This window comes from Corvus kubaryi, unplaced genomic scaffold, assembly GCF_017639235.1.
Source record: "Corvus kubaryi isolate FWS band 111438036 unplaced genomic scaffold, C.kubaryi_AGA036_p1.0 66, whole genome shotgun sequence".
Classification (NCBI taxonomy): Eukaryota; Metazoa; Chordata; class Aves; order Passeriformes; family Corvidae; genus Corvus; species Corvus kubaryi.
This window is the reverse complement of record NW_024582054.1, coordinates 12,391,184-12,413,895: the sequence shown is the minus strand read 5'-3', so window position 1 is coordinate 12,413,895 and position 22,712 is coordinate 12,391,184. Positions and strand designations below refer to the sequence as shown.

Sequence of the window (22,712 nt, the reverse complement as noted above, 5' to 3'; positions counted from 1 at the left end):
CACTGTGTTTGTCAACGGGATGGAAATGATGCTGTGTTATTGTTTTCTTTTTGTAAAGATGATCTCTTCCTCCTTTTGCTTCACTTGTGTAGCAACCATCTAGCTTTGTTCAAGCTCAGCAGATCATTAAAACCGGTGGTCTGGGCTTCCAAGGACTCAACAAAGGCCTTACTGCAACCCTGGGCCGTCACGGAGTTTTTAACATGGTTTACTTTGGATTCTACTTCAATGTGAAAAACATTCTTCCAGTCAATAAAGTAAGTTCTTCATACAATGCAAGAGACAATCAGATAAGAAGTTTGACATTTTAGTTCCCACTGTATTTTTCAGTGCAAAGCTGTGGTATTTAGTGATAAACAGTGACTAACCTAGCTCTGTATTTTTATGGAAGCACATTAAGGACTTGAACTTCTCAGTTTTCAAGCAAAGCTGAGTATAGTCATATCTGAAATATCATTCTTATGAATTTCCCTTTATAGCATGGTAGCAGTGCAAAAAGGCAGCAACTGAGATACAGAGATGTTGTGCTTATGTTGGGGATGTATGCGCTTTTTTTGTGGCAAACCTGCTTAGGAAGAAAAATCAGTTTCCAGAACTCCTTTCAGTATTCACAAAGGGGCTAAGCTTGTGGAGATGGCCAAGTTGCAGTATGTAGGTTGTTCTGGCCAGACATTGGACCTATTTACTCAAAAGAGAGTTCAACCTAGTGTTGAAGGATGACAGGGAAGATTCATCCATATGGGAGAGAGACAGCCCAAAACAGGAGGTAAAGGGTCATGCACAGGGACTTTATATCATTTATAATTTAAAATAAAAAGGATCATTATAGCTGTATTTTCCCTTAAAGAAATTTTGATAGTCCTACATTACTTTAAATAACAAAGGAAGCATTTCCCTTTACAACAGAAGGAAATTTTACTAAAGAAAATGTGGTAATATTAGCAGCTTTCTAAATGACTGTGTGAGAAACAACTAATGATTTATTAATGATTCCAGTATGCTACTTACTGAAGTGTGTTTTCACTAATGTGATTTTTAGATTATGACAGTTAAAGAGTCACAGGTGTAATATGTAGTGATATACATGTAAGAAGGTGCAATTCACATCAAAAGGAATCAGTTTCTATTCCCAGATGAAGTAACACCTCTTTTTTTTCTGCAATTCTGAGTAGCCTGGTATTTTTGTTGGCAGTATTGTGTAAATGGAGGAAAGCTCCACTTCTTATTTGCAGATCATTACAGTAAATTGAATTGTTCAAGAGCAGCTGACCCGCAAGTTTCTACAAGTTTCTTATAGTGTATTTAAGCATATTTTACAGTGTACTTTAGTCACACATTCTAAAAAGTCAAGGCACAAGCATAGCTTGATACTAAGATAGGAGTTAACACTTTTGTGTTGAGCAAAAGATGAAAAAATTATAAGCACAATGCAGAAAATTCAGAAAAATATGCAGGTAAGGACAGAGACTAGTGTGCAGCTTCTATGGGAATCATGGAAAAGTTCTTGCACAGCAATTGAATAGTATTTGGTATAAGCATGCTTTCCTAGCCTTTCAGATTTTCAAAAATAGGAAACAATTATTACATTATTAGAAAGATTCAGAGCTTTATGATCCAAAGGAAATTAGTACTTTATACAGATTTTGTATGATGCATAAAAATTTTAACATCTACAACATAGGTTTAAATACATGTAGAAAACAAAAGAGAAATTACTTAAATGTCAGCCAGTGGCCCAGCTGTCCTCCAATATTAGCAAAATCAAAAGGCAATTTAATCTATGTGAGATTAACTGCAAATAAGTGGAGAGGTTTGCCTTGTGCTTGACAAGTGCACAGTGCTTTATATGGTGGCTGGCACAGTGGCTACATCTGTGCTGGTAAATTGAGTAGCAACACCAAAACTCAGCCGTCTGTGCTGTTAAACATTCCCTGGCACAGCTTTGGCCCTGGCCAGCCAACACAGTTCCTGGGTACGGCTTAGGAGCTAGTGAAGACAAGGAACCCTTCCTCATGGGCTGGTTTCATGCAGCCAGTCTGTTTTGAATGGTAATAGCATTCTATAGTGCTAATAAAGTTAAAAGGACTCTCTAGGCCAGCCAGCATCAGTGGCATAGACAGTCTATACAGACAGATATAGCCAATAATTCTGATCAAACTCCCACTAAAATCAATGCAAACTTGCCCTGAATTTAAGAAGACAGAGATCAGGCCTCATCTGCCTTGTGCTAGCCAACATTATGTCTCAGGTACTTACATTCATTGAATTTCACTTCAGTGACTGCTAAATGGAAGTATTTAACAATAATTTGTGACTTGTAACTTAAAACTCTTATGTCAGTGGGCAGGTACTAGAGGCTGAGAGTTATCAAACCCAAACCTGTACAAGGAATTTGGTAGAAGCTGGTTTGCAGTTAGTCTAAAAAATGTTAAACAGTTATTAGTTTGTCTAGATTTCTCACATACTTGATTTCATTACAAAATCTAGTTTGTTAACTTTTTATATATCGCCAGAAAAGAAAGTCTTAAAGCCAGTTTTGCAATATTGACAAATATAAAAAAATTATATATAAAGATTGTGAAATAAGAATACTACACTTGTGAAATAATTTTGACTATTGACTATGTATTTGCTGTTCACCATCTGTAACATAAGTGGGAAATGTATGAAAATCTCTGAATGAACCTTTTAGCTCTCAGCTAAACTGTGCATTAAATTTGCATCCCAATTAGGGATGTTTGTAGCCTATTTTGCCAAAAACAATAAATGTTGTAGGTTGAGTGGTCAAATGATATCAATGATATATGTGGGTTTTAAATATCCATAATGAATAATTTTTCATACATCCAGTCTATTCTGCTAAACAGACCATTTACAGCCCACCTTGTGCTCTATTTACTGAAAATGGAATATGCCGGATTTCTTTCAATGGTCACTAATGTATCAACCATAGAGAAGTAGCACCTGTGCCTCTACCCTAGCAATGAAATTATTTTGCAAATGGCATCTGCTTTTATAGTGCATTTCATAGTCCAGCAGCTTTCACTTTTCAATTTTTTATCTAATTAGGTTTGCTTTTAAACATTAGTCTCATTAAAACCTTTGCTCACTACCACCTCCAAGTGGCTGCCACATTTCTTAATGGTATGAGATTTCCTCACACCTGTTAAAAGCCCCCTTTGAAATGTGGCCAACTGAAAAACTCACTTCAAGTCGGGCACTGCCAGCCCCAGGCACCACAGATGTGCCTCCTGTTACAAGGGCTGCTGCATCAGGCTGTGGGTGCTGAGCAGTGCATTGTCTTGTAAGAGAAAGGGGGCCTGAACTTCTGTAGGCAAGGAAGAGATGGGAAACCCAAATGGGCTGTTCAGCTTGGTAAGTAAGATAGCAGACAATAATTTTATTTTAGTAGCTTTCAGATCCATACCAACATAGAAGTTCTATGTAGGAATAGAGAGCGAAAATTGGATATGGTGCAATGGACTTGAAGAAATAGTAAGCCAAGGTGATTTAGGAGAAGACTGGATCAGAATGAGTAGTGGAATAACCTCAGAGCTACCATCCAAACTCAGGTTTCAGAATGACCTGGGGATTAAAAACATTTAAAATAGAGGTTCTGTATCCAGCACAACATTACAAGTGAATGAAGTGGTCTGTAGAGGAAAGCTTTGGAGACTGAAGCTGATAAATTATAACTGTCTCCAGTGCATGACACTCTTATACATGGATGTGTATATCCAGATTTAGTGCTAGAATTTTCTGTTGCTGGAAATTATGGAATATAAAAGAAGGAAATAAACAGCATTTGATTTGGGAGGCATTTATTGAGTCTTCTCTTATTTAAAAAAATTATTAGAGAAGTAATGTATGAAAAGCAGAGAAATAACATCTCAAATTTTTTCTCCCTAAAAAAGCAGGGAAATCCAACAGGACATGCATATATATGGCATTTGTTAGTGATGCCTTCTTTTCTCTTTGTTTTTAATGGCTGCTGGTGCTCCCAGCGTGGAGACTAAGGTGTACAAGGTAATGTGATTGTGAAGAGTTTGGTAAAAAGGTGAGATGATCACAGATTATTATCCAACCACAGCTAAGTTATTCCACTGTAAATAAGTAAACAGGTATTTCACTTCCTTGTGGTGTACTGTTTTGTGGTGTGGCACCATTTAAAACCAAGTTTCCGTTCTATACATTCTGCTCATACTACATAAAAAAATGGGCTTTGCTTAAAAACTGAATTCATGTATGTTCTTCCTCCAATTTTGTTATTTATGAAAGGAAGAGGAGCATGTCAGAATCTTTTTTCCTAATGTACAACATATGAAACATATAATAGTTGGTCAGTGAGCTGCATGGTGCAGAAATTAGTGACAATAGTGTGATGATAACTGCCTCTGCTAACCAGTTACAGCATTAGCACTAGACAGATACCTTATCCTTGAACCTTTTTCCATGGAATTCTAGACTGTTGGGAATATTTTGGCATTGTCCATAGGGCAGAAAAAGGACAGACTTTGGTGTAAAAAGAAAGGCACTCCTTCATGATGGCACCAACTTGCACCTACCTGATAGACAGCCAATGTTCCCTTGTCCATGTAAGCATTCTAGACAGAGGCAGAAATGATGTTTGAAATCTCTTTTTCAATTGGAAGCACTATCACAGTACAGTGCCACTAGCTATGCTTTTAGAAAAAAAACCCAACTTTTTATTTTTGACACCTAAATTTATATTGAATCTGTTATACTAATGAAATTACCCAGATATTACAGTGATGAATTTCATAGAAAAACATTTCCCATTAGGTTTATGATAAAAAATCAAGTTATAGCAAAGCTAAATGTACTTACTATGGTACATTTGGTTAGAGTCCAGTTTTGTGAATGGACAAAATGCTTCAAAAGGGTTCTTCTTTTCTTCTCTAGATACCAGAAACCTTGGCTTTATTACATTTGCATTTAATCACTGTATGTACAGAATGAACAGAAATTTGTTTGCTAAGCTCTTTGCTAAAAAAGTGCTACAATTCATGTGCCACAAACCATTCTAATTTTTAAAAGTTATTACCAGTATGTTTCATGTTTTGTGAAATCAAGGTGTTGAGTTTTTCTGCAAGTAATAAAGAACTCTGTTGATTTTGACATTTCTTTTTAAACACCTGTATGGGCTTCATCCAATGTATATTAAGAAAGTTTTAATTTCTTTTTCTTGTTGCTAATCTGGAAAGGAAAACCTCTTTCTTGGTTTCTTTTTCATTCAAAACCATACAGGTTTAGGAAACAAAAAACTGTCTTATTTTAACATTGCGCTGGCGCTGACGTTATAACATGGCAAGATCATTTGTTATTTTAATAATGATTTTCTATAATTAAAGCACCTTCATGACAGAAGTGAGCTGCATATATATAGAGCCTGATGTAGCAAAGAAGTGTCCTTCTGTTGAAAACCAATAGCAAAACCAAATTGTGTGCATAGGAAATGTCCTGGAACACACTGCCCTGTGACTTCCACTACTTAGAGAAATAGGATTAAACCTGCTTCAAGGAACTTTGACTCCCAGATAAACTCTGGGTTCTTTGATGTCATAGAAATGCCAAGGTAGGAGGTCTTTCTAAAAGATCAAATAAAACCCAGTTGAACTGTGAGCAAAGAAGTTTTTAGATGCACTTCTAACCTACTTCTAACTTTTACCGTGTGCATAGAGTAGGGTTCAGAAACAATCTGTTGTAAATTCTTCAGCCAATTAGCTGAGTGAATTACCACCGTTTATAATGCGCAGAACGTGGAGGCTCTCTTGCCGTTGTGCCGAGTTAGATTGTTAATAACAGGAAGCTAGCACTTCTCAGTACAGTGGATCAGCTACATGTGAAAATAAATGTAAAAAACCTGGAGGGAAATGGCAGCAGACTGAGATTAGTCTTTATTTAATTTAGCATTTGGGGGTCCAACACACAAATGAGTGTTTTAGTAGGCTTCATGGTGGAAGTTGCTGTCATTTGTAAAATATTCTGGCCAATTAGCTAATAGTGTGCTTGGATTTCTCCTGTTTTGATACAGTAATACTAAGTACATTGTGAAGCCCAATTATACAAATCATCCCCATATGCCATACCAGTCTTTCTTTATGAACTGTGTTTATAAATCCTGTGTGAGGAAATGTGTACTTCAGCAATTTAGACCATGTGTAAAAACATAGCCAATAGGATTGTCAAGAAAACAAGTTCCAGCATAGGAAATCCTAATGTGTTCCGCTAAAATAACATGAGTGTGTTGTGTGAGTTTTCTGATTAAATGCTTATTACTTTATAGTGCTTAACCTGCACAGGTCTTTCCGTTTCCTTTTTATTCTTTCTTTCCTCTTTTTTTTTTTTTTTGTAGGATCCAAATTTGGAGTTTTTGAGGAAATTTGGAATTGGGCTAGTCTCAGGAACAATAGCCTCAATTATTAACATTCCTTTTGATGTTGCAAAAAGTAGGATTCAAGGACCACAGCCAGTTCCTGGAGAGATCAAGTACAGAACCTGTTTTAAAACTATGGCAACAGTCTATAAAGAGGAAGGGTAAAACATTCTTATTTTAATAAATGTCCAGACCTCTGTTTTAGTTCATATGGGTCCATAAAACCATGTTGTTATGTTTCAGATTTGATGAGGACCATTAAGCCACCCTGAACTCACATATCAAAAGAGGCCAATGTAGCATTTTGAAAATTTATTTTAGAATTACAAGGAGATATCTTCCTATTACATATGAACTTTTACAAGAGACTTACAAGATGATTATTGGGTTGTCAAAATTTACGTTCCACAAGTAAATGCTTCGTGTGTAATATCTTGTGTAATTTTTTCAACTCTTTATTTTGTAAAAGGAAAATCTGAACAGAAAATAGATTATTTCTCAATTTAATTGTAATTATATAGGCCTCTGTACCTTTAAAATTATTGCTGAAATAATTAAATTGAGGACAGATCCTTGTGGTAATAATGTTTTCCAACTTTTAAAAATATTTCTCAAGTGGTGACTGAGTTGTAGCTTTGATATTCAATTATATCAGTCATTTTGTCCCTGTATGCAGCTGTTGTTAACTGACTTGTCTTGAAAGTAAACCCATCTCACTGATTAAAGTCATATTTCTGATTGGCTAGGCTCACAACATTGCTTTTGTGACTGAACATTGATTAACTTTTTCTCTTCATCTGATCTGCCTCTGTAAAATGTTAAAATCCAGATACAGCCTATTGAACATGTGTAATTTCAAATAATTGCCTCTAAGTGCTCTGCCAGCATTTTAACAAACATATGCTACAATTCCATTCTTCTTTTAGAGCAAGAATATTGTTTGAAATGTTTTGTTTGTTATTCTTCTGTTACAGATTTCTGGCTCTGTACAAAGGCTTGCTTCCCAAGATCATGAGGCTGGGTCCAGGTAATTTTCCTTCTGTCATTTCTGTTTTGCTTTTGTTCTTGCTTTCTCTTCCCATGTTTCAGTTTCTTTAGAAAATGTAGTAAATATCAGTCAAATAAATGAATTAAAATAGCTTTCATTTTGAATGGTTTCTTTTTAAAATAGCATCATCTAATAGTATCACAGATGGATTTGGCTAAATATGTGTCTAAAAAAAATCATTTACGCATATACATCAGAGAACTGCAGATCCAAGTAACTGCTGGTTTGTGCAATTGCTTTATTTATGAACAAACCAAAGTACATGCAAATGACAGAACTGTAAAACTTTCAGAAGTTTCTTAAAGCTTCCTATTCCTTCTAATGTGATTTTTTGAGTTCACTAGTATTATTCTGTACTTATGTGAAGTCAGCCTGAAATGCAGGTTAGAGGCTCTCCATAAAATGCACTCCACTAGTCAAAGCACAGCACAAGCATATCAAATTCCACTTTCTTCTCCTGTGCTCTATGGGGGCAGACACTAAAAAGCTGATAACAGAGCTAGGAAGAGACTTGTATGGCCCTGGAAAACTAAGAGGACAAGGATATCTTAGAACTGGGGTTGTTGTTTGACCCCTTCTTACTAATTACTCCAAATGTGGGAGCACAGTGGTTGAGAGCTGTATCTTCTTTGGCTTTTAGAGTTTTTTTCCCTTACTGGTTTTGATTAATCATGAAAGCAAAGCACTGGGCCCTCAGAATTTGTCAGCCCACAGAGGCAGACTGCATCAAAAAAAGCAGAAGCCCCAATCTGAACAGTATCCCATTCCCATGAAAACATATTTCCAGTTGTTCAAGCTGGTTGTTTAATAGGCAAGAACACACATAGGTAAAAGCAAGTAGGTAAAGAGCAGAGCCTGTTCTGCAGCATAAAGGAGGCATTAGGTTTGTCTGTAAATGTTTGCATATCCAATCCATCTGGCTAAGTGCTAGACCATGCTTGGTTATTGTGCAGGGTGAGGAAGAAGGTGGGGAGGGGAAACAAGGAGCTCTAGAGCTAAAAACCTTTTCCCTCACACTCCAAAGATACTAGATTCCATGCAGGACAAAGAGAAGGCAGTGTTTAGCTTTCCCAGTACCTCTTAGCACAGCAGATTTTGGAGTAAAATTTTCCATCTTACAAATGACTATGCATTCTGGCCCAGATCCAGCAAGTCAGTTAAATGTGAAGTTCATTCTAAATACTTTTGTGGTTCTATTGACTAACTAATATATAGGTTTGACTTTCTGATGAAACAATAATACAATCTTTGTTGTGACTGGGAAGGTAATTCCTTCTTCCAACATGTGCATGTTTACAGGAAAAGAGATACACAAGCAGATGACACAGTATGAGATTTGGAAGCAGCCTTGATTTGAGTTCAAATCACGTCTTAGATATTGTGTCTGTGATTTGTTTGTTGGTCAAAGCCTTTTGAAAACTTCTGCTCTGTCTAGATGTCTGTGAGCTCCTTTTCATAGAGGATGATTTCAAGCCTGATGATGGTTCCTCAGGATGAGTGATATGGAGAAACTCATGTGGTAGTTCTGTGTGCCTGCTTGTCTGAGCCCCAGAAAGGCGAGCCCAGTTCAGCAGAAGACATGTTTGTTAGAGGTGCCTCTCCAAGCTGCCAACTGAATCAACAGGCAAAGGCAAAGGAAAGAAAATATTTATGCCCCAGTGCTGGCTCCCACAAGTAATATATATTTATTCATGCAGCCTGGTTCTCTTTACCCGTGTTCTCCCACTAGAAGCTTCTCTGTGCATTTAGTTATATATATACCTTCTGAAATGTTCCTTTCTTTATCTCATACAGTAATTACAGCCCAGTTACAGTCTGGCTTCACTAACAGTAAAGACATTTCCTGGCTTTCAAGATGGGATTTTATACTGTTATCAATTCTAGCAAATAATGACATTTCATAAGATCAAAATTTTGCCTGTGGATGTGTAGACAGGAAAGATTATACTCATTTCAATACCGTGATTTTTCTGCCTTAAACATGGTGAAAAAACAGGTGAAAATGTCTCTTGAATCTTACCCAGAAGAATTTTCATCATTCTGGAGATGAATTTTTGTCATTCCACCAGTCAAATTGCTCTTTCATGGCCAAATCGAACTAAACAGGCACACAAATATATGCATATCCAGATTAAAAGTTTCTACTTGTAGAAGAACAAATAAAAATATTAATCTTGAAAAAGTATTAGGAAAAATCACACTGAGGGTGAATTTGATTTAATATGCAAGCTATTTACATCAACTTTATAATCTAATATTAAGAAAAATTGGTACGGATTATGAACCGGTGAATTTTTAGTGAACTTGGGAAATAGTAGAATTATCCATTTTGCAAGTAAGGCTTTGCCATATGCTGGTTTATATCACACACTAGAAATGCTCTATAAAATCTTGAAAATGGTGAATTTTCTATGTTTTAAAATAATATCTTTTCTTCCAGGTGGTGCAGTGATGCTTTTGGTTTATGAATACGTTTATGCTTGGCTTCAGGACACAGTTAATCACAAGTAGCACTTCTGAAAAATGTACTCTTTAAAATTATATGCATTCTAAAATAAGCTATAGCAAAGTAAAATTGATTCTTATCCTTTATACTGTTGAATACCCTCAGATTGCAGTGATGTTAAAAACAAATATGGTCTTTAGGTCCTGATCCAAGAAGACATTTAAGCACATGCTTTTCTGTAAATGCATAATTAAATAGCACTTGACATTTGTAATTGTTTTGCTGGACCAAGAGAAAATATAAAGCAGACATAAGAACCAGTTAGTTTTTAAAGGACAAACTGAAATTTCTTGACACAGAATCATTCTATGTAATCATATACTTTTTTAAAAGTTTCAGCTGAAATGGCAAGATAAAAACTTTCAGGGCATTTTAAAGAAAAAAAAAAGAGTAATCTTGGGGGGGCAGATACTGAGCTATTGTAAACTGACAGCTCCATTGACTCCATTGACATTAAGAAAATGACCCATACTCTGCAACTCTTGAATCAGTCTTGGGTCCAGTTTCAATTCAGCCCAGTATGATTTCAGCATACATAGAAGAGCTTTGCAAGTTCTGCAGAGTTTGGATAGAAAAGGACAGCACAAGCTGCCACAACTTTAAAAACATGCATAGTGTTAAATATCCTACTTGTTCTTAGCCATATATATGATATAAATTTCATTCAGAACACAGAAGATACTGAAAATAATTAGTCTGCATCATTACATAAAAATGCAAAACAACATGGATTCATAGAAGAAATGAGTAAATAAATTAACAGAAAAAAGTGATTTTAGGCATATGAGATTTTACTGCAAATTTTTTATCCACCTTGATATACTATTCTCAAAAGAGCTGTCCTGTGCTCAGTGCACCCTGACTGACCCCTTAGCCTTTAATTTCTACCATGGAATGGTGAAACAAGGTTGTAGACTGATAGCACATCTACAGTTGTAATTAGCTCGCCGTACACCTCGAAGAAATGCACCTTTCTGTAGATAAAAAACTGTTGCTCTGAAGCTAAAATTTTTGCTTTTCCCAGTCACTGTAAATATAAATATTTCAGGGATATACTCATGTTCTTACTGGCCATTCTAACTCTGTGAAATACAGTAAATTCTGCTATGCTGACTGAAGACATAGTTTCTGTTCATTCTACATTTTAATTTTAAAAACTCTATAAATAATTTAAAACCACACATTATTCTGTTATAAAAATGTCTCCATTATCTAACTTGGTTTGTTGTCAAATGAGCACATATCTTGCAATTGCTAGAAAGTTTCAGTATCTCCCCATACTGTATTCACACTGTTAATGTTAAATGTTCTTAAGGAGGTACAAACCTGTTCCTTAGCAATCCTAAAGTAGTATCTTTCTGCATTTTTACTTGAAAATGGCAGTTCACATGTGAAGTCTCATCTCACTAGTGTTTTTAAAGCATTGGAAAAGCAACAAAAAGTTAAAAATAGAAATGTGTTTTCAGAGCTTTCAAAGATGCCTGTATCAACATGCTCAATAAGCCTCTCTTTTGTCTGAATTTGGCAACAGTGGCTTTTCATACCTATGCTATTTCATAGCTAAAATCAATAAAATTAGCTCTGTTAAAGTTTATGCTTTTAAGGCGTTTCTCATTGTTGCATTTTATTGTCAGTTCTTGGCCAAAGAGAAGACACTACTAAGATACTTTCAAAAACTAAAGCAAAAGGCTTTATAATTTGTCTTTTATTAATTTAGGGCATTCAAAATATAAAAATAAAATGCTTTAAACATACTGTATATACATATATAGCCTTCGGTTTTACATCCTTTCCAACATGATTTTTTTCAGTTAATAACTCAGCCTGATCTTGGATAAAAGGAGAAATCGTTGAGAACAGAAAACAGCATGGTATGGGAAAACAAACCTATGAAAGTACCAGCCCAATCCCCCATTACTCCTCATGTAAAATGGGCTGAAATTCAGTTTTACACCAAAGATCTTCTGAACTGGGGCCATGCAAACACAGTTCGGCTGAAGGGAGTATTATTAGGCTTCATTGATTTCTTTGGAAACACTTAACACCCTGGGAATAAAGTGTAGACTTTTCAGATTAAAAACTTTAATTCTGCACCCACATATACTGCATGTTTCCCAAATGCATCCATTGACCTCAGTGGGTTCACTCCAGATTTATACCCTTGTACTTGGCAGCAGCACTTAACCCTTAATTATTATTTTTCAGAAAACAATTCCCTTTTTCTTTTTAATTCAATGTAAAATGGTTTAGAGTTGTGTGGTTAGTAAGCTAACATTTTGCAGTTTTAAATTTACCCATGAGTATAACCAGTGAAATAGTCCTTGGGCAAAGGAGTATTCTACATTGTAGGTTTACATTTTAAAAAAAATTGTGAAACTTCACACCAAAAAAATCCATCACAGGCAGTTCACTAAGAGCCAAGGTCAGGTACTTTTGCTCACTCTGAGCAACACTTTCTGCATGCAGCCCCACTGACTTCCCATTCAGGGGTAAGGCATCATGTACAGCAGGCAGATGTGTGGAGAGCTGTACCTAAACAAACACAAAACAAAAATGGTTTATGGTGATGTATCCCACGGGAGGAATAATTAACACAGTGCCCTGTCCTTGCTTTATAAATTATCTTGATTTAGCTGAAGATAATGCACATAACTGATACAAGCTAAGGATCTGTCTGTCAAAACACACTAATTCCTCATTGGAATGTCAGGAAAGACAACTTTTATTCCAGAAATGACCTCGTGTTACTCAAAAAAATGTGGAAAACTTTTAACACAGGCACACTTTGTTACAGGCTTGTGAAGTCTTGAAGCTCAAAAAAGCTGAGTTTTGAAAGGTGTCTCTTCTTTTTTTTTTGGTTTTCTTTTCCCTTTGGTGCCCCTTGAGTTCTGTGGAAAACAATAGATAGACTCACTCCATAATTCTATAATCCAGTAGAACAACTAAATTGAAAGCTAAAATCCTCTTGCCAACTTAATCACTTACCTACTTACGATCTTTTTCTTATCTTTTTTCCCCCATTTTATCTTTAGTGAAGAGCTAGTATTAAAGGGATTTCTTTTCCATGGTGTTAAGGCTCATTTTATTTCAGCTATAACAGCATAAAGGCAGAATAACATCCACCACGTCACTAACAGTGTGCCAGAGTGGAAATGCACTTGTGTGCACTTCACCTTTAGTGGTTTCAAAGAAACATTCTTGAAAAAGTGTTCTACTGAATAACAAGGGTTTCAGCATCTCATTAAAGCTAAACAGCTGCTGAATACATTGAGGCTGAAGAACATCAGATCTTTCTTTCCTTGGGGCCAAATACAATATCTGTGCTCTTTATAGAAATGCAGTTCTATTTTTTAGTGCAAGAAGCAAAGGTGGCAGCAGCCAGCTGTGTCCATCTGTATTTCAGTGGACATACTGTACATGACGTAAGTCTGATTACTTAGATTGTTATGAAAATTTACCCACAGCTTTCTTGGTGATGAAAGCTGGAAATCCACAAAAAGAGAACTATATTTTAAGAGGGATGGTATTTTACTTTCCCACTGAATTAGTGTTTTTAATATGGGATGCAGACAGAACAATATATGAAGAATGATATTTTCTCCTTTGCTTTAACTATGTCTACAGTAATTTATGTTATTGCAAAACATTTTTTAAAATACACAATATATTAATAGTCTATAATGGATATCAAATGTCACACCAGGCTTTTTTTTTGTCCACATTCATATTCTGAACATACCTACAGCATGGGAAAAGCATAATAATAGTCAGAACTTTATTATTGCCCAAGGAAAACAGGTAAATTTTCAAAGATCAGAATGTTAGCTCTCTTGGGATTAAAGTTTAAAGCAAAATAACTGGCACAGAGTACTTGCCACTGCATACAGAAATGTAGAAAGGAAATTTGCTTATATTAAATAGTATCTCTGTAGCACCACCACCAGTATACCTAAAAGGGAAAAAAATGCTTCAGAACAACAATGTAAACTTTACCAAGAGCCATACTTTACATTCATTAAAGGAGAAATTGAAGACAACTTTCTGTTTAAAAAATTACAATATAATCCTAGGGCTGGACACAAGTGAGCTGAGAATGATGGTACAATTCTGTTTCTGAGTGGGGTTTTTGACTGATAGGGCTTTGTAAGCATCTCTGCACAGGTTGCACACTAACAGCATTTTCCTCTACAGTTTTCAGTTTTGTTCAGATATTTTCCACCCATTTCTGTTTGTACACTTCCTACAAATGTGGTGTCTCATGAATCTGGGAGGCTGGCTATGACTGTGGAGAGTTACTTAGCTGGATTTCTGCCTTTGACTCTTCTGCCAAAGAGAGAACTATTTCATAAGATGCTGAAGCCTCCACCGTGGCACAAAAACATGACCAAAAACCCCTAACTAAACCTCATCACCTGAGGCTATCACCCCACCATGCAAAGACATAGAAAATAACTAGAAATCATCTTCTTAAAAAAAAAAAGGTAAGAAATGTACTGGGAGGTGAAAACAAATGCTGTCGAAAGCCTCTATTTACAAATGGATAAAATCACAAAGGTCTTACTACTGCCTGACAATGGCAACATGCCAGAAGAATCGGAAAGCCACCTATTGCCTTTGTTCTATATTTGATTACCAAAACCCAATAAAGCAACAAAAAAGGACCTCTTAATAACAGTGGATTGTATAATCTCATCAATTAAAGGGTTGTTCTCTAGGCAATTGGCAAACACTTCCCATTCAGCCACCTTTGCTGATTCAAGGCATAGCAGAATTTTCTGTAGTGATTTTTCTTTATTGATTTTTGCACAAATCTTAGTAACAATTGCACATTTAGAAAGTTTGTGATGATTAAGAATAAATATGTGTGGTTTGACCAGGAGAGAGTAGAACAAGGCTCCACGAGCCCTTTGAGGGACACAAAGTCTTTAAGAGCACAACACCACACTTCTCTCAGTTTCTGATGTTGTCTTCAGCTCTTTCAATCCCAAAAGCCTTACGGGAGACAAGTCATGAGGAGAAATGCCAAGTATCGCCAGCACGAAGAGAGCAGTCCGTGAGCTAGGCTCAGGGGGCGAGGAGCCAGTGAGCTCGTGGTGCTCCTGGACCAGCTCCTGCATCAGAGAGCGGAGGCCGTGACAGAGTGGCTGCCCTCCCTGGCTGTCTGCATGCCCTTGAATGCCAGCGAGGAGGGGATGTCGCAGCTGTGGGGGGACAGGGGGGTACCCCCGGCGTGCTGCCAGCCATGGCTCGCCATGTAGCTGGATGGAGTGGCGCTGTACGTCATGTAAGGTGACACTTGGGCTGGTGTGGCGTAGGGAGGCATGGCTGGTGCTGACACGAAACTGCTGACGGCTGGGAGGCCACTGGGTGCCTGAAAGGAGAGGGAAGGGAAAAGCATTTCTAAGAGAGTAAGACACATTGGATCTGGCATAAAATAAGCTGCCCTCAGATGCTGCTGGGGCTTTGTACCAAAACTAGGACCAGTGGGGACACCAAGAGAGAAACTCATAACCATTCCCCTGAATTTCAGGGGCTCAGAGGCCCCTTCTGCTTTGAAGACCAGTTACCCCACCACGATCAGTGCTTCCACACATCTCCTAACAACCTGTCCCAGACAGGGACCAGAAGCAGATGTTTAGGGAACACACACCAAGAGCAGGACAGGAGGTGCTAAGTCCCCTGTACACCTGCCTACCTTCCTGCAAGCTGTTGTTGATGGATTCCTAAAAGCCCTTCTCCCTTCTCTCTCCCTGAGCACCTTAATGCACTTGACAATGACTTCCGCAGATTGGCGTCGATGAACTGCAACATTTACCCACCTTTCCCAAATTTTGCACAGGGTGTTGGTCACTGCAGCAAGCCCTGCTGGGTAGTGCTGTGGCAGTTTAAGCTGGGTGTGCAGTGACCACAGCCATCCCAGCAGCAGGAGAAACAGACTCATCCCTGTGCCTCACCTCTCCTGGCCCAGAAGGAGGGTGGGCTCAGCCTAGAGCTGCCATGGGCAGGTGCAGGCACAGATCTGAAGGCAGCACTCCCCAGAGTGAAGAGGTAACAGCGGCTGGGGGAGGTGGAACATCTTAAACTCTTTGGTAACTGTTTGTTCAGAGCATGAGTCAGAACGATAGTAGTAGTATTATTGATGGTGTCTTTCAAAAATCTGTTTTCTAGATACTTGGGATAAAAAAACTTGTAAATGTTCTTTGCTCATAGCTTCTCCTGGTTTCAATAAGGCTTCTGCGCACAAAACAATTGCAGGGCTGGGTCCTTTCCTGCAAGCTATTTTCCTAGGTCCTTCTGTAGGCTGGGGAGAAGGGTTTCTATTTAAATAGAGATGGGAGAGTCCTTCAGTCAGCCATGGTATGATTTCACAATTAATGACTCCTTATTTAACTAAAAAGTGTTTGGTGGTTTATTTCACACCCATAAATGTTTCTTCAGCACAACAGGTACAAACCAAGATCATTTATCGTGCTCAAGTTTCAATTTGTGTAGTGTTTGTTTTAGGATTTGGGGTGAGATTTTTTCTCAAAAATGTTTCCTATCTGGATGTGAAAGAAGACTGTTGATTCAGCAAATCCTGTAGCATCATCACATGGTACAACTGCACCCAACCTGAATAGTGCAAAGTTAAGAAAGGAAACAGACTTTTTTTTCCCGCTAAAACTTCACACGATGTTAACATTTCATTTGTTCAATTTCTGCCTGGATTGCACCTGCCTGATTTCCAGTATTTACCTTCATAAAGGGCACTGGCCCGTTTTCAGACTCATGAGTTTCCTATCCATGTATCTCAGAGTTCCACTGTCTAGACTATCCTCTCATTGTCATTTGGGAAACAAAGCAGTAATTCTGCTGGACTCCATCGATATAAACCTGTACAGAAATCTAAAGCAGCAGGAGACAGCAATGGGATCCTGGCCACAAGCTTCCAATAGGAATATTAATTAATACAAAACATACAGCTGCAACAGCAACATAATTGTCATTCCAAATCCATAAATATTTTGATGATGCTGAACTTGCCTTATTATTTTGAAAATCCAAATCTGTGAGCTGAACAGTAACTTGAATCACGTGCTCCCTGCTGTGACTTAGAATTATACTTTAGCCTCAGCTTTAAATATCAGTGTTTGCAACAATACTAATTAAGACAAACCTGCAAATAATTGCACTGTAAATCACTACAATTCTTGAATCACATGGAAAATTATTTCATTGAGTTTACTGGAAAGTAAAAACTGTAACTGGCCCTAAAAAGCTGCTATTCCAATGTGCAAACATGAAACAAGGACGAATACCTCTGTTTTTTGTAACAAGCACCAGCAAAAAGCTTTGCACAGGGGCAGAAGAGCCATTAAAACCAGATTGTAGTGCTGGGACATCAAGAGCCACAACCCAAACATAATGTGGACAGAGAGGTACAGAAACCCTGAAGGGGTGGGTGTTGGAAGGAGAAAGTATATGGGACAAGTCAGCATATTGAGGCAGCACAAACCTTCAACCTCTAAACCTCAAAAGAGTTTTTTGGACTCTGTGAATCCACCCTGTTCCTCAGGCTTTCCCACTCCCAAGGAGGCTGGTACCAAGCAGTAGGCTCAAGGCTGTGCCTGGAAGCCCCATTTTAAGGAGGATTCCTCATTATGAGTGCTCATGTTGTGTGAACCCTTAGCTGTGCTTTTGGAAGGATGGGTTAGTAGGTACAGGGTAGATCTGTGCCAGTCAATGTGCAGACAAGGCATCTCTTTGCTGGTCCACCAATGTTCAAGCCTATGTCCTGGCCTCCTGCAGACAAGGCCACCAGGGGTTCCTCAGCAACCATATGCAGATGACTTTGCATGATCTGAGGCAAATCTGAGCTCCTGAACAGCTCACATTAATGTAGACACTGTCGATAAATATTTGGTCCAATCACACATATGTTCTATGGCATTATGGCACAAAGTCTTTGAACTATAATTAATGGAGAAGCCCAAGTTTCCTATTGAATTGTACTGTAGGTGCCACTTGGGTTGTTGTTGATAAAATAGATGGAAATTGACTAAAAATTCACTAGTTTTTGTAAAAGCTTAATTTAAAAGAATACCTATACTGATTTATAACAGCCAGAACAACCTTTTTACACACACACACACTCTTATTCAAAACACAGCTGTGAAAACTGTTTTTGTAGTCTATTCTGAATGTCAGAAAGATCTTGCCCCAACTACTGAGGGCAGGATGTGGAGGCAGTTGTGTAGGGACCACCAGCTGCAACCTGTCAGAGGCCACCAATGCTGTCTGTCATCACTGCCTCACTGAACTGGGGAATCATTCTTATTTTTGTTGCACTGCTACAAAGCTTTACCACTCAAAACCATGATTCTGTGAATGCCACAGATGCCCTCAGCCAAGCAGGTGGCACTGGGATGGGTAGGAACTGGCCCAGCACGGAGTGCAATTCTGCCTCAAGCAAGGTTTGAGCCATACCCACAAATCAGTCAGAGGCTTCCTCTAACCTGAACTAAAAAAGGAGGGGATAGAGAAAAATCTCACTTTATGTGACTTAAAACTATGGTACTCAAAAAAAACCCAAACAAACAAACAAACAAAAAAAAAACACCCCGTAATTTTCATCTCTGATTTTCATCTGTGAAAGACTTGACCTAATAGTCTTAACATGGGAGTTTTTACTTCCGAACAGCTTTAGATTCAAAGTGTAGGTTATCAGAAGGGTTGAATCTTGTCTGTCAATCTGGCACTTTTTACAAACATGACATTCACTTAAAATAAATGGAGGGGATTAAGTTCCATGACCCTGTATATACTGGATGAATAATTCATCCTGCAGTATTTCAATCAGAGGAAATTAATACCAAAATCTAAACATTCGTAATTAGGAGTGCAAGAACCTCACGGTGTTTATGGATTTTAAAACCCTAAGAATTTGTTTTAAGTGCAGAGGTTCTTGAACCTGGTTTTTAAGTTTTATAAATATTTTTTTTCTTAATTTGAACCATCGTTTTTCAAGGGAAATCTAATTTTTTAAAGCAAACAAACAAACATGTAGTTCTAGCTGAACAAGAACCTCTGCTGTGTAAGAGATAAGGGTTCCCATTTGAAAGTGCCTACTTTCTGGCTTCTACAAAGATCAGAGAGAAACTTTTGTTCTGAATTGCTGCTTCTATCAATGTTTGAGACAACTGATGGAATAAGTATTTCCAAATTTTAGAGCTGCACTTGAAACCTAGAATACACGATCTCCCACCCACTCACAAATTCATTCAAACATATTCTTGCAAAGATACCAGCAAAACAAGAGTAATTGGGTCAGGCTCACAAGTTTGGTCTGGTGCCTTTCTGCCAAGTTGCTGCTGATACCTGCCAGTGACCGTAAAAGGAATATCCAGGCGAGATATCAAAGCCAGGGTGGACATAAAGACTTGCTTTAGGTCACACAAAATGGTACTGCTGAAACAAGCAGACTGCGCGTATTTTCACCAGTAAAGGAGCTGGTTGAATAGTTTTAACAGATGGAATCTTTTGTTTTAATCACTTTAGATACGATACTAGCTACAGACAACTTTTTTTGTCATTTTTTCAGTCTGTTTGTGATTTGCAACACAGAAGGAGTGGGTGGATGAAAAGCAAGTCTAGAACCAAGCTCATGTGGGAATGTCTTTGGAATAAGTAATTTCCATTAGCTGCTTGAACTCCTAAAAGTCAGAGTAGTTCTTCCCCAAACCAGAGGTAACCACCACAAATGCCTTGATACCTGTTTTGAAGATTATGCTTGTGTAATATGTTGTAGAGCTTCAGCCTCCTCTCCTTCACGGTAAGAAGACACAAGGGTACAAGATTTCTGGACAAATTTTGCAGTCAATCCATGTCAGAAAAAGTACCTGATTTTGGTTTTTTTCTGCCTTGGTCACAGAAGAACCAGAGAAACATGCAAGCTAGATTTCACTTTCAGTCCTTGTGGTATAAATTCAAATTATATATTGTAGTGAATTGATATTATTTTTTTCATTCCCTTCCCTACTTTTCCTTCCCTGACTTTTGCTTGCTAGGTATGCATTCTCTCAGTATCAAAATTAGACCGTCTCCTATGTTCCCTTCCCATGTGGCTTCTAAATGTTTCAGAAAATGACCCAGAATTGCAATATTCAAAATCACAGACCTATATTTATGTTAGCTATCATTAATGGCAATAATGTAAAGGATCTCATTTCAGGTTTATGTGAATACAAACGAGAGCAGATTTGATGCCACAGGTGCGTCCACCTCAATTTTATAGTCTAACTCTAAAGTGAGTGTCCAAAAGAATGTAAATTATTCTTCTTATTGTAAAGTTATTATTTACAATTATTTAAATTACTTGCCCATTGTAATAAAATTGTTACAATATTTAATTAAATAGTTCATGTATTGCATAGACTAAGAATGCAGGCTTTGTAGATGTAGTCTAAATTACTATTTTAAAAAAAAAAAGTTTCTGGAGAAACAGCATAGGGTTCAAGTCGCCAGCCTGAATGAGCTGGGACAGTGACTCAGCCCAAAGTCCCCTGCTACAGTCATCAGAAGTTCAGTCTATGTCATGGCTTAAGGGACACACCTCTGGTGAATAAGGTTGTCATTTTTGTTTCTGTCTCTCAATTCCAACAACTGACTTGGATGGAATGAATCCTTCCTGTCCTTGGATCAGCAAGCTCAGCACATTGCCTTGATCCTGCAGCATAGCCTTTCCCTGAGAGCAAACGAAACCGATCTGCAGAGGTCCCACAGCCTGGTACTGGGAGCAGCGGCTGCCCAGCGCCGAGGAGTGCTGGCAGCAGCTCGCTCTGCAGGGACGCTGCCGCAGCTCTGCACACACACTGACACCCTCTCGCTGCTGGTTTTCAACATGAAAACCTTCAAACATTTTCTGTAAATGATGAATCTTTGCCGAACGTCCTGAAAACACAGTCATGAAGTAGCTATTGCAGAAGTAATTTTTTCCACAGCAAGAGAAAAGCATAGCAGGGAGCAAAATATCTAGTCCTTCAATCAGAAGAGCAAATTAGCATAAAAACCCAGAGGATATCTCATGTTTTTAGTGACATGTACATAATCAGTCAAAAAGATTATGACAACAAGACTAGGAGCAATCAAACACAAACTGCAAACATTAAGGAAGCCAACATGCTGAATCTCCCTTTATAATTGGAGGTTAAATATGATTTATAAATCAAGCCAACATATGGGATCCCAAGGGAAGAGTAAACAAATTTTCCAAGTCAAACAGCAGCAGCAGGCCTGTAATAGAAGTGTCATTTAGGAAAATGGCACTACTAAATGATCTAAGTAATAGGAATGGGGGTTTTAATGTTTTTAAATTAATAACTTTAAGTAATATTTTTGTCGATATTGTAGTACTAAATTAGAGCTAAATTCTGAAGCTGCAACTCGGTGCTACAGCATCAACAGGAAAAATTACATGATACCACAAACATTCATTCAGATAAGTCTTCCACTAAAATTAATGTGCCTACACAGGTAAGTCAGAAACACCTAAAGAAGGGTTACAAAAGTGAGCACTGAGTAAATTTCCCCAGTTTATGATAACAGTTTTTATTTAAAATATTTTTTATTAAAATTAAAATTGCTAAGGTGTATCTGAATAACTTAGCCAGAGTTAACCCTGCAAATCAGGGTTTGCATTTTATAGTGCTGGAAAAGATTCTTGAAAAAATATTTTCATATTAGACTAAATATCTATATTCTTAGATGAATTAGCTTATTTTATTGAATATATTAATGATTTGATTTTCTGTTCATTTCACTGCAATCAGCAGAGAATAAAACAGACTGAATAATTAGGACACTGACATTAAATAATTTCCACATACAAAAAATATTAAACTGAAGAGGGATGTTTTGTATGTAGGATATCAATTTGGTATCATATTATCTAATTTAATATTTGCCTTTATCTTCAAGAAAGAGCAAAGAGTGATAATACATTGGAGTCGAGACACTTTTGAAAATAACACGAGCAAGGGGCTTACAGCTGCTCTGTTGCTCAGCTGAACTGAGTTTATGTCCAGAAGACTGAGATTTGAAAAAGGAAAAGAGACTTTTCAAGAACGGAGAATTACACTATTTCTCTTCCACTCTAAGTTGTGCAAAGGTTGTATTCTAGTTGAAGTCACAATTAAAATGGACTTACTCACATGCCGGAGTGCTCTAAGATTTCAAACATAGTTAGCCACCCAATCCTATACATTATCTCTTAAAAATATGCCATTTTCTTTACAGCTATTTCTCCCATTATTAAATTCAATGCACAACAACATACTGCATAGGAAAATCACAATACTTCCTTCTGAAATAAAGTTCAGTCCTTTCATAATGAGCAGATCCCATTCCCCATGTTTAACGTGCTTTTTTGTTAACTTGAAGTTATTTCCTTTACTTATAGCCATCCTGAGCTGCCCTGAATAACACAGAAACCAGATAATACCAATTGAGTGTTTTAACTATAGCTGGGACATGCATCAAGATCACTCTAAATTATATTTTCTTATCCAGTTTTAAATCTCAGCCTCTTCAGGGAAATAAAATCCCAGTTTTGGAAAAAGTAATAGTAACTTGAATTAACACACCATCACCAATCCTTTCCAAAAGCAAACTACAGCAGAAACGAAAGAAAAAAAAAAAAAAGGTGGAGGGAGAGAGAGACAAAGAGAGAGAGAAAGCGAGAAAGCGAGAGAGAGAGAGAGAGAGAGAGAGAAAGAAAGAAAGAA

General features: G+C 37.5%; 2 protein-coding genes across 10 annotated transcripts in view; one reads left to right on the top strand and one right to left on the bottom strand.

Annotated features, from left to right (window-relative positions):
• SLC25A21 (solute carrier family 25 member 21) overlaps positions 1-14,380 on the top strand; it is a 240,602-nt gene extending 226,222 nt beyond the window's left edge. For 5 of the 9 annotated variants that reach the window (XM_042047650.1, XM_042047644.1, XM_042047652.1 and 2 more), the window contains 4 exons: positions 93-257; positions 6,377-6,558; positions 7,372-7,424; positions 9,886-11,545. In XM_042047650.1, the coding sequence (XP_041903584.1) occupies positions 93-257; positions 6,377-6,558; positions 7,372-7,424; positions 9,886-9,956 (471 nt within the window). In that variant the 3' untranslated portion in view covers positions 9,957-11,545. The other 4 variants (XM_042047646.1, XM_042047648.1, XM_042047649.1 and 1 more) reach the window with 4 other exon arrangements.
• Positions 14,381-14,965: 585 nt separating this feature from the next.
• PAX9 (paired box 9) overlaps positions 14,966-22,712 on the bottom strand; it is an 18,994-nt gene continuing 11,247 nt past the window's right edge. The window contains exon 5 of the mRNA XM_042047273.1: positions 14,966-15,322. Within this exon, the coding sequence (XP_041903207.1) occupies positions 15,068-15,322 (255 nt within the window). The 3' untranslated portion in view covers positions 14,966-15,067. The remainder of the gene's footprint in view (positions 15,323-22,712) is intronic.